Genomic DNA, 13,140 nt, shown 5'->3' on the forward strand with positions numbered 1-13,140 from the left:
CTGTTCATATAAAATTTATAAGATCCAAGCTAAAAAAAGACAACCGAAAAAACCACCACCTTTTAAAATCAGAAGTAGTATGCTACTGGGCAAATTAACATTAACCAGATATTTTTGTGCTATTTTAAGATTCAGTAAAATTATTTGTTAAGGTTGCTTAAATACTCTCTCTTGCACTGCAAAGTTTTTCAATTCTGATAATATTAAAAATATATTTGGCTTTATATAAGATGCACCTGTTTTATTTATCATTCAGTCAATACCAGGCATTAGGCTCAAACACTTGTACATGGCAATTACAGTAGTTACAAGACAAAATAAAACTGTTACAATTGTTCCGTAACCCATTCCTCGAAGAATTCAAAATGAGTATAAGAAAAATTCCAGGCACATTATCACCTAGATTTTATTTACTCACATATACCACATCAGATTTCAGATGTTAGGAGTTCATATTTCATTGTAACAAGATACAATGTAGAAGCAAGAAGAGTTTCTCAAATTGTTATTGCTCTGTAAGCAGCACTAGGTTATTATTTACTATGAAAATAAAAAGCCAATTTGATAAACAATAATAAAACATAGAAGCTGGTATATTAAAACATTTTACTTTTTTACTAAAATTGAAAGTTTCAAGATAAAAAGGAAAAAATGCAGACATCAGAGTATTAGGATTCCCAAAGGCATTATGAAGAGATGTACACAGTGCATTGCAAATCTGCAGGTGTACAAATGTTCTCTACTGCTCTGAACAGGCAGAAGAGTCACTGAATTTATAGACATACACTATTGATTTCTTCACAGTCTAATTAGGAGGTTCTACTCTATCACTAGAACCACCTCAAATCTTCAACAATCCTTAAAAATTAACAGCCAGTTCAAGAAGCACTAGAGGATACTGGAGGGAGTAACACAAGTTTGCCATGATCTTATATTCTTCCACAGACATCAGCTTAAAGACACAATAGACGCAACAGACAACTAAATAAACACTGTAGATGGACTTTCTAATTGATCCACATCAGTTGTTCTTATTTTAACTATGCTTTGTATTAAATGACAGAGAAGCATTTGAAAGCAAGCCATGTGTGATATACGCTACATACCTGTGGGTACTATAGCTTCAGATAAGCAGAAGCTCTTGCTGCATACACAATTATTGGGTGGACAGCTTGTTCCACAACTGTTAATTCATATACCAACATATAAAGAGAAAGGTTTGCTACCAACAGCAGCTCCAAAGCACTCCTCCTGTTCTGCCTAGGCTGAGATAAATGAAAAGTACCATTACAGAGCATACACAGCTTTTGCTTTATTAATTGAACAAAACTGTACAAATACTGAATGTGAGGGAAGAATATAAATTAGCAAAATGGGGTTGGATGAGAAGTACAAAACCATATACAATTGAGTTTCAAATTTGTCTCCTTTGTAGCCAGGCAATTAAAGTCAAAGAAAAGAGGCTCTACAGCAAGGAAATTAAAAGAATGAGAAGCAATAATTCTATTTGTCAGAGCTGCTCTGCCCGGAAAGGATTAAATGCACTTTCCTCATTTGGGGAAAAGTGGGTATATACCCAAAATGTCTCTTAGTTAAAAACTGCTTAGTCCAGCAGGACGTATTCTCCCATGAAACTTCTTACCAAGAAATTACTTTGGCAAGGCAGTCTGCTTTTCCAGGAAGTTTAGCAGTGAACAATGATTGAAAATACCACAGTTCCAACAACACTGGTCAGTTCTTCTACATAACATCCTCAGTCTGTGGATTAGCATTGTATCATTGCTGGTTTTCAGCAGGAATCATTATTATTCTTTCTGTACTTCCCTAAGATTTTGCAACACCTCTCAGCAGCACTCATATTTCCTCCTTGGACTTCTTGTAACAAGTATAGAGACAAAATTTATGCTTGCTGTCTGTGACTACCATTAATGTGTTGTAGACTTGTCTAGACTATTAAATACCAATCTTACCTTCTCCTTCACACCGTATCAGTGGTAGGTACTAGTGAAGACCATCAGAAAATCAGTACAAAAAACCACTGTTTAGAAATCACTTTTGCTGATAAAACATTTTGTACCTAGCGTATGACAGTACAGAGAAAAAGCAGTAAAAGCAAAATGGAGAGTGAGGGAGGAAAACAAGGGGGAACCAGTACTCTTTCTGCTTAGTCAGTTTTTTGGTGAATTTCCTAGTGGTTTGCCTTGAGTAGCAGGATGTTTGCTTCCCTGCACTAACCTAAAGGTTAAAACAAACATGGATCTAAGAGATGGGAACCAGCTAAGAGGCACACAGCCACTGAATAGGTGGTTTGTATCACTAACATTAAGAGATTAGCTATAATTTGAGCTGGCTCCATTTGCTTGCCAGATAAGGCAGAAAAATGTTATGTGGGAACTCCCACGCTTCCTTCCACAGGGTAATAGGTAGACTTCAAAGACTTAAAATGAAAAACTGAAGTTTACTTTTCTTTCTACATTCTTAGCAAGCATATCTGACTATATTATATTTGTATCTGGGAAAAGTCCATTTTCAGAGAGAAAATGCAGACAAATATAATTGCTTAGGTATTAATAAAGATTTCTAGACATAAACTCTGACTAATGTAACCTGACATAATGGACATAGAAATATAAATTAATGATTTCAGCTCTAACACAGTAGCAGTCTAACTTCAAGCTTAAATTTCAAGCTTTTCAACAGTTTCGTGAATCAGTTTTTATCAAAAACTATGATAGTAACACCTTTACAACAGTCCTGCTTACTTATGTAGATTAGTTGCTTTTCTTAAATTGTCTTAACTGGAAGTAAGGTTTTATAAACACCACAAAGGGACATTACTTTCTGTCAACTTTGTTATACTGATCCATCAAAAGGAACTAAGCTGTGCTGTTCTAAAAACATACAAAGAAACAAATTATCCATGCTAAAGAAATGTTTAAGTAGTTCTAAACAGATGGGATTAGAAGGATTATAGAAAAGGTTACTCCTTAATATGAGTCATTTTAAGAGTGAACTCATCAGCCATTGAAGTAGTTCCCATTCAATCTGTAAAATATATAAAGTGGGCACAGATAGAGAACATATTGATTTACAACTGGAAAAGCTTTCTTAAAATTTGAAAACTGCTTAAACTTCTATGCAAGTGTTAAGTAACTGAGAATGTGTATCTCATCATACATGTTAATTCTTTCTCTCTCTCTTTTTTCGCAAGGTTTTCTACTCTCAGTTTCAAAATCTCTGCAAAAGGTAGAAGATGAAGATATGTTGCTAACCACATTAAAGCTAGGAAAAACTCTTCGAAATGGAGATAGAACTGTGAACAGAGGAGCTATACCTTTGCTGAAGCATTATAAGACTGAAGAGAGCAGTGTTTTGGATGAAGAGGATGACAGAAACATGAAGTTCTTGGTGAGTTTTCAGTTTTACATTTTGGCTTAATTGTAAAATGGAAATGGTCTTTATAGCCCTTTAGAAAACAAGTACAATAAATTTAAAGCAATAACCTGGTGAATATACAAAATTATCAGTGTAGCATACTATGGTCAGGAATAAATTTTCAACTGTAAGTATTTAATTCCAAGATTTTAAATGTGTAACTTGGACAGTTGAATAAAAGAAATCTGACTTTTACAGAACTATATGTAGCCAAAACCTGTGGGGAAAAAAGCCTATATTTATGTTTGATTCAGCATGTCCTTATATGCAGAAGAGTTTAACATCACCAAATATAAGACACATTATTTTATCATGCTCTTTACCATAAAACCATTTCAGCCAAAGATGTAATGCAGGTCATTACTTTTAAAATATAATCTTGAAAGATAAAATACATGTACTGCTAAGTATAAAGTATAAAAGTGAACACAACTGACTTTAAATAAAGATAAACTGCTACTCTTATTTTCCCTTAAAACAGGACACAGGTTCCAGACATGATTTCTTAAATCATATTATGCCAATCAAGTTAGGTAGAAAGCAACTACCTTATCTTGAACTGAAGGGAGCCATGGCTTTTCCCACTGACACTGAAATTCGAAATATTGAATCAATACAGGAAAGAGAGATTGCAGATGAAGAAAATTCAGCTAAATTCCCTATAGGAAGAAGGGATTTTGACAGTAAGTATATTTTCATTTTTTACACGAAAATTATTTCATTCTGGTAAAGGATAATGCACTGTCTATACAGCAATCTGACAAAGGTTCATTTAGAAACAACATGTCATGTTTGGTATTTACTAGGGCTGATGAAATCTTGCATTTCCAGTTTATATCTATTATGATTTTGTGCACAGGGGAGGAAGCATTTGTCAAATTAACATTAACACAGGCCATAAAGAATTCTAGTTCTTTGATGATTTAAACTTTCAGGTATTTTTTTCCTGTAGTGCTCAGGTGTATGCTGGGAAGAGTCTATCGACCTTGTTGGCAAGTCTGAAAACTAATGATCTACACCACCTTCTTTGAAGATTAAACATTTTATTATTAATTTAATGTAATTTGAAGTTACTGTGGTTTAGTGTGGCTATACATATGCATCCAAAAATACTTTCCCATCATATTGTAGAGGGAAACTTAATTCAGTACCAAAAAAGAACATAGCTGTAATTACTAACAATGTATTGTTATCAGAAAATAAAGACTTCTGCATAATCCAGACTTGTAAGTATTTGTCTAATACTACAGATAAGCTACTTCCACTTCAGTATGAAAGGAAGCAATTAATGAATTTCATCCTTTTCTTGCAAAATTTTACAACTTCTGAACCAGTCAACGTACCATGTATGTCAAAAGAAAAACCTATAGTTTAAAAAAGTGAGTTAATTTTGCCTGACCAGCAATCAACTTATTCTTGCTTGCAGCTTTACTGTGTTTTCTTTTTCCACCGATTTTGCTGTCCAAGTCCTTCTGAGGGTTGTTTGAAGTCTTAGGTCTTTTAGCATTTTTTTGCAAAGATGATTCACTTTCCTTATCATAGATTGCTTTATCGTTATTCAAATCCATCTGTTCATTCTTGGAGTTCTTGCTTGGCTCACAACTTAGCTTTCCCATTTCTGTGTAGCTTCTAGTCTGGTGAACATTCTCAGAAAGAGTTCCAAGCACTGGTACATCACGACATGGATTCATACCTTCTATCATGTAAGAATATCAACAAACATATGTGAAGAAATAAAAAGTTAGCTGGGATTATTAAACCTTTTTCTATCAGACAACTGTCATGTGATTTTTTTAATCAAAACTAGTGCTTTATCAATAAAATAAAACTATGCTGGTCATGGCAGTTACATTTGCTATGTGTTCATAAGTGTACTGCCAATTTAAAATATTGCTCAAAAACATGTAATAGCAACTAACTTAGGGAAGCGGATTTATAACTTTAGGATATTGGAAAAGATTATTAGAAATGATGTATATGATATGGTTTACAGCGGAGTAAAACAATTTTTCCCCTTTTTTGAATGGCAAAAATAAAAATTTCACTTAGCTTATTTTTGCAAAATAAGAAGAAACATTATGTAATGTATCTAAAATGTATTTTTTTTAGCTCAAGATAGCATCAATACATATTTTTCAAACAGATTTATATTTTCAAAGCATTAGCATTACAATTTTAATGCAATGACATTTAACTGATCATAGCATACAGAGAGCAATGAGGCATGTCTTTTTCTTGAAAACATATTTATATTTGAGTTTTACTAAAGCCTTGTTTGATAACAATTGAAATACCAGCTATCACATTTACTTATTCAGTCCTACTACAGCTTACCTGTGAGATATCTGGCTTTTAAATGTTGCTTTGGTGCAGGATATATGGAGGTTGGAACTTGGCTACTGCTGAGGAAATGCTGATCCTTTATTTCAGTCAACTCATTTTTATAAGTACATGCAAACTGAGATTTGATTGAAGATTGCTGCATCTGCAAATAGCAATCTAGTATTAGCTTTAAATATTTACAAAAGTGAAAGACAACACCTGCAAGACTAGTAAAATAATAAGTTTACCCATTCTTCTGTCTTGAAAGCTTTTAGATCATGTAAAATATCAGAAAATGAGTATGCTCACATAAAAAATATTTATTCAGTAATCGTTTACAAAGTGTAAAGGCTTTCAAGAACACTAACAAATTATTCTATTAAAGTCCTACTTTCAAGAATACTAATAAATTATTCTATTAAAGCCCTAAAATAATTTAAAAATATTTTTTAATCTCTTTCAGAAAGTTACACATTAACTTCTAAAGCTTCAACTTAAGATTTTCTGTCAAAGTTAGCCCCCTCTTTTGATAGACTGCAGACTACCGTTTTGAGTAGCTGTCATAGCTACTACAGTCAATTATCATACTTCTACAGGTCATCATCTCTGAGATGTCGGTTCATAAATGCCAAATATAGGATAAATCTCACCACTTAACCAATTTATACATAGAGGAAAGCATAATAGCAACACTGAAAAGGAATGATAGACAATATAAACTAAGCTTCAATATACTTATATCTAAAACTGGAATATAAAGTATTATTTCAGGTCTTTGGCAAATTTCAGATTTCCCATTTACTCACAAAATAAAGCCATTTCCTCATTGACTGCCAATGTCTAACTCCGTGTTTGTCAAAACATACCCATATAGCGTAAGTTGCCAGAAATCTACAGTATCGAAGAACACTATTGTATCTGGTTCTGCATGCTCATCTCCATCTCCTAGTCTTGGAAGCAGGGAACCTAGTCTCATAGCACACGTAAATCGAAATATTTGGTACAACCACAAAAAAGTAAATAGAAATTTTCAATATATTCAATATATCCATATTTAATGGAATCAGTGGTTGCAGGTCAAACTTCTTCAATTTACACTGAAGTTACAGCTTTATATCAGCCAGAATTTCAGGGTCAAGCTTTGTACTTTCTGGCCAATTTATCACAAATGCTATAGACTCTGCAAGAAAAATTCTGCCCTCATTTCCATTTGAAAGTCTACTGGATTATACAAAATATGTTGAAAGGTATAGCACAGAGCAGATAATTACAATATATTAGGATTTTTAGTTAATAATTCTATTACAACAGTACAGGTGAATTCAAATAAATTTGAGCTGAACAGGTACTACAGTACAAATATCAGGAAAAAGAAAAAGCAAGAAACACTGTCACAAAATAAGTCTTGCTATATAAATAGATAACAGGAATGATTTGTCGAATGAGAGGTTTACAGCCACTTTTCTGATTAAAAAGTTTGCATTATGCAAGTCTACTTTTCTTAACACAAGCATGGTTAAATCTTACAGTTCAGGTTTGACCCCTATAGATATATTTTTCTTCCAACTCCAAATCTCAGACTTAGAGAAAAAGAACATGTTCTCAGAAACCTCCTTTCACACAGGCCTTCATTCACAAAATTCAGTCACAATTTATGCCACTTTCATCAGGTACTGTTTTCATCCACATAAGCTAACAGACTGTAGCTTTTTATCATCGAGATGCAGCTTAAGTATCTCGTCATGCTACTGCAGTTGGCCAGGTGAACACACCTACAGTCTTTTTGGTAAAAAATATCCCATTTATTTACAGAAACATAATACTTAATATGTCTGTACATATATAGTTTTACTTTAAACTCAGTATTCCCTTCAAGAGTTAAAAAGACCCAATTTTCCCAGTTATCCATCACTCCCAAACTGCAATTTCTCTATGCCAAGTAACAGCAGATTTAACAGGGAGAACTACCCAGCCTGACTCTCAACAATTCTAATCTTTAAGTGTTAGTCTATTCTGTACTTAAAACACTTACTGTAAAGTAAAATAATGTACACAGATGTTTACAAGATTTTGTGTGCTTCAAGTTTATGCCTTAGCTCACCAAGTCATTAAGGGTATGTCATTAACTTTATACTCTTTTCAGAAAGTGTTTTGAAGGATAAAGAAACTATACCCAGAATAAGCTTAAGAATTTAAAATAATTACAAATGCAACTCTAATCTAGTTTAAACTTAATCAATATTCTATTCTACAATTACAATATTTAGAATATAAGGGGATTACATTTTCTTTAAGTTTAAGGTTACGGTAATATTAATGAAAAATATTTTCCCATATTTCACAGAATCACAGAATCACTAAGGTTGGAAAAGACCTTTAAGATCATCAAGTCCAACCATTACAAAAAAAAAAACACAAAACCCACAACACACCACCACACATACAAAAAAAACCCACACCACACAGCACCATGCCCATCAAGCCATGTCCCACAATGCCACGTCCACATGCTCCTTGAATACCTCCAAGGAGGGTGACTCCGCCACCTCCCGGGGCAGTCTATTCCAGTGTGTTACCACTCTCTCAGTGAAGAAATTTTTCCTAATATCGAGTCTGAATCTCCCCTGGCGCAACTTGAGGCCATTTCCTCTTGTCCTGTCACTCATCACTTGGGAGAAGAGGCCAACACCCACCTCTCTGCAACCCCCTTTCAGGTTGCAACCCCCTTTTCAGAAACATTTGCTATGTTTCTTAAACACTTCATCTTAATTCTTTAAAATTCCCTCAATTTTTCATTTTTGTTCAGAAAATGACACACATCAAAAATTATGCAACAGTAACTTGCACAGTTCTATCACATTCATATTGCAAGAGGCAAATCAACTCAGCACAAATTGTATATAATAAACACAGCACGAAAAACATCAAACTTCAGCAAGAAAGCCTAGTTACCATTCTATAACCAAAAATAAATCCAGTTATTTTTTGGCACATCAGGGTTTCTTTTTACCACCCTCACCTGACAGTTCACTAGTTCAGTTTGCAGGGATTGGAATATGTGGAGTCAAAGGGTAGAAGTCAAGCTCAAATACGTAAAAACTTGCAGCACAAACCCATCTGTCTGTTTCAACTTCACTGAAGTTTGAAATATGCCTCAAAACTTCACTCTGTATTGCATCACATACCATTTAGTCATTTGCAAACAGTATACAACGCTCTACTAAATATGACTGTTTCAACTGATGCTAGTATTAATCTAGAGGGTATCTATAAATCAAGACTAAATTTGTTGAAGCAGTTAAACTTCCCAACTAGTCTAGGAATGTATACTCACTAGTAAAAACAACTGTATTACATTGAGTGAGGTAGCAATAAGTAAACTTTAATGGCCTGAAGGCAAAACAAAAGAGCACAAGTCTAGTGCTGAATTAAGAAGTAGAGCTTCACTGGAATGTTTTTAAAGAAAAAAAGAACAACTTAAAACTTGATTGAAGCACACATAATGAAACCTGTCAACAGCTTGAAATAGCTTGTAGAAATTAGAGTTTTTACGTTAAATTCCCTGAAATCCACTGCTTTGAGTGCATCATCCCAATGACCCACAGCTCTGGGAGAGCAAAATATGTTGGGAGCTCGATTTGCTAATCAAGTAGTTGCACACAAATGGTATGCAATGAACTCAGACTCACTATCCCCTCTCCTCTTCACAAGCAAGTGGGATGTTGCTGTTATCCCTATACAAAGAAAGAAATTCGGCTGCATTTCAGAAAACTGTGTTTGCTGTTACCTCTGTTCAGCTGGAAGAAAGTATGATAGAATTTAAGACAGTGTTTCAGCACACATAGGTCAATTAGTAGTCCTAATGAGTAGATAAAGCAGAATATTCTCCCACCTTGAATTCTATATCTAGAGAAGTTTTTCAGTTGTTTAAGATGCCAGCATAAAACAATCCCTTTTATATGAAATATTAATGGTGCATGCCCTATTTATTTCTAAAAGTTAGTTGATAATCTCTTCTGGATCTCCTTCCAGCATCTGCATACAGACAGTACTGCCAATACTTAGTAAGAATGTTGAGATTTGGTTTTTATACACTGGAACGGCATAATAGAATTTGAAAACCTACATCAGTAACAACAAACACATGTTTTTATTTTCTAGCCTAACAATTAGAGTACTATTTGGAAGAGTAAAAGAAAGAAAAGGAGAAAATGTATTTTCTCCACCCTTACCTTTGTCCTTTTAGAAAAAAAATATTAAAGGTAAGTTGAAAGGAAGTTGGAAAAGAGAAGGGAGCGTAAAGGGAAGAGTAACAAAACAGTAAGTGGTAAGTATCATTGCCAAACCAAGGCAGAATGCTATTCAAACATGAAAAATGTCCTGAATAGCTCAGGTAATAGCAAGCTTTTACTGTACTAAAACTATCATTTTTTTTAGCATGACATTGTACCAGCCTTTTGCTATCCCAGATTAACCTACTACTGTTTTGAGAACAGTTAGCCTCAGATCACCTCATTATTGCGTTTTGAAAGTACTCAAAATTCATACCTACTGATCTTAAGAAAGTAGTTTAGGGGTCTTGTACAAAAAAAATAACAGTATTTTCTACAGAAGTGCGGTTTATCAGCTGACACTAATAATAAAGTCTTTCTTCGGATTTTGTGCTGAACACAACCTTTTTCTTCCCTCACCCTCTCTCCTCCACATACTCAGTTTTAGCATACTCCGTACACATTGAAACTACTAGTTAGCTTAGTGTTCTCTATAACTATATTCCACTTAGAAATAAATATTTCTTGCTACAATAGATAAGACTATTACCTGAGGAAGATTGTTTTCTCTGTTACTATGGATTTTCAGCTCACAATTATAGTGGACATACACAAAACTCTTGATAACTTCCTGATGATAGTTTTCCAAGTCACAGTTTATTTGTACTAGAATTACAAATAGGCAAAACAATTCTCTCAAGTAACAGCATTTAGATAACTAAGCAATGAAAAATAACTGCAGTCCATGAAGCTAGATATTAAGTCATTTTATATAGGCATGAACAAGTCACATGAGAAATGCAGACTGGGATTTCTTACTTTGTGGAGCTTTTTCCTTGGAAGGATTTCTATACACAGTAAAATTACAATGAACTTCAAGCATGCCAAGATTTGTTAGAGTTCTTAAGCCACAAATACCTTTTAAAACTAAAACTACAGTTACATTCCCAGTTGGAGGGAAATAGTGCCTCACATAGGAAAGGTTGTCTCCGGTTACATTAAGAAAAAAACATGCCAAACTACTGAAATTCCTTGCAGCTGTTTCAGGGTAAATGTGTTAACAATGCAGCAGGATTTCTAAAACAATGTATCAAAAGGCCAAAACAATCCTAAGTTTACAAAAAAAGATCCATTAGTCCCTCATATATTGCATGCTCACAGCCTAATAGCTTTTGTTCCTTCTTTCTTAAGTCCTAAAGTTCTTAGTTTCACCCAACCCCATTAGTTCAGGAACAGTATTTTTCCTACAACTTGAAAGTCTAATTAATCTTTTCTGGTGCAGAAGAAAGATGAAAATCTTACTATGCAACATTTTTGTTGTCTTAAGTTGCTCTTCAACCTAAACAAAGCGGGTGATTATAACAGTCCTTCCATTCCCCTCTGTCACCAATAAGTATGACTTGTATAACTCCATTGAAATCAACAAAATAAGTAGTCAAACAGTAGGGTATCTACACATTTCCGATAAATGGAAGTATGATTCAAAGCAGCAGACATAAGGTTGGATGAACCCTTTTTAGGTAAAATACTGCTCTCTTATCCAATTAAACTTTCAACCTATTTTTATAAAGCAGAAAGGAGCGATAATGACAACTGACAAGAGACATAACTCAATAGATGTTCTATAGACCTTCCTGAATTAAAGACTCCCTCCACAAAATACCATTCACCAGAAGACACTTCGCTTAAACAATAGATAACAAACTTGAAACTCTAAATTGCCTCTCAAAGGAAGATTGAGTTTCTTATTATTACTCTTACCTGCTTCTGCTGGAGGGAATGAAAAAAATACAACATGCTACTTCCCCAGACTTCCTTCTCCTCTAGGGATAAAAGCAACAGCTTTGCCTCCTAACAAATGCCATTATAGTTAGGTGATCTTTCTGCATCTCTTCCAGTATTTAATGAGGATTGAAAGACAGATATTTCTTTGCCTTTCACTTTGGCCAGGGATTTGTTTTGGCACAATGGAAATACCCGCAGATTTATTTTATTTTTAAACACTTGTTCCAGTTCATAGCTACCCGTTTACTTTAATCACTCTCCATATTTTTAGATACTAAATACATATGCATGGTGTTGTGCCCTAGGTCTAAATATTATCAATCTGCACTCCTCCACATAAATCTGCAGAAGTTGTGAGAGAGATCATTTCCTCTTAAGGAAGGAGAGGGTATAATGATTTTTTTTCTTCTCTCTCTTTTTTTTTAATTTAGAGACGTGTTTGTCCTTTCACTTCCTAGTTTTCCTATATTTATTTATTCAACACATACATCTTGATGGGACTCAGCATACAACCAAACTAATCACCACTACTGTGTTTTTCTTCCCCTCTCAAATATCATCGAAAAGGAAACTTTTATGGGACAAGTTCCAATGACAGATCATGAATTTGTACTATAGACTAACCAGTTAACCACCTATCAGATGCAGCATGGTAATAAGGTCCTTAAGACAATTTCATAGAACTAATGCTACCATCACACATACTGCATAAGAAACTTCTCAGAAGAATCACTGAAGTTGAGAAGAACCATCATGTTGCTATTGTGTTATTCAAAAAACATGTGTATGCTATCTCTTCTGAGTCAATTGTTAAAATAAGCATATTATGCATAACAAAATTTACAACTGTGCATTTTATAAGCAACCTGTACACGTTTCAAGATGGTTGTATGAAATAATAATGAAGACTGATATTCAGTATAAGAACGTGATAAATATTACTACAGCACTTGAGATCTATTGTCACAGACAAGGAATTCATTGTGCTATGTGCTGCACAGTAAAGACAGAACAAAATTTATTTCTACCAAGAGATATTACAATCCAAGAGAAGAAATATATGGATTCATAGAGAAAGGAACTGAAATTAGTCATGGTAATGGGCATCCATCTCAACACAAAGCACTGCTAAGTTTTGGGGAGAAGTTGATTAAAACCTTTTTCAATACCTTTAAAAGGAGGATAATGAGTTCTGCAGATACCTATAGGAAATCTCTTCAGCCTTAAGAAACAGTATAAAACAGACAGCTGAAAGAGCTAGTTTGAAAATTAACAAATGAACAATGAAGATTGATATTGCAGGCTGAATGTAAGCAAGGACAGACAT

The 13,140-nt window shown here is 34.1% G+C and overlaps 2 protein-coding genes across 2 annotated transcripts in view; one reads left to right on the forward strand and one right to left on the reverse strand.

The window, feature by feature from the left end:
• Window positions 1–3,159: 3,159 nt before the first annotated feature.
• PMCH (pro-melanin concentrating hormone) lies at window positions 3,160–4,437 on the forward strand. Its single transcript, XM_009818758.1, has 3 exons — window positions 3,160–3,408; window positions 3,917–4,118; window positions 4,388–4,437. The coding sequence occupies exons 1-3, from the start codon at window positions 3,160–3,162 to the stop codon at window positions 4,435–4,437; spliced, it is 501 nt and encodes a 166-aa protein (XP_009817060.1).
• A 362-nt stretch (window positions 4,438–4,799) lies between these two features.
• PARPBP (PARP1 binding protein) overlaps window positions 4,800–13,140 on the reverse strand; it is a 52,237-nt gene continuing 43,896 nt past the window's right edge. Inside the window, exons 9-10 of the mRNA XM_009818759.2 lie at window positions 5,770–5,920; window positions 4,800–5,131 (exon numbers count right to left, since the gene is read on the reverse strand). Coding sequence (XP_009817061.1) covers window positions 4,800–5,131; window positions 5,770–5,920 — 483 coding nt within the window. The remainder of the gene's footprint in view (window positions 5,132–5,769; window positions 5,921–13,140) is intronic.

Source organism: Gavia stellata, chromosome 4, assembly GCF_030936135.1.
Source record: "Gavia stellata isolate bGavSte3 chromosome 4, bGavSte3.hap2, whole genome shotgun sequence".
NCBI classification, from domain to species: Eukaryota; Metazoa; Chordata; class Aves; order Gaviiformes; family Gaviidae; genus Gavia; species Gavia stellata.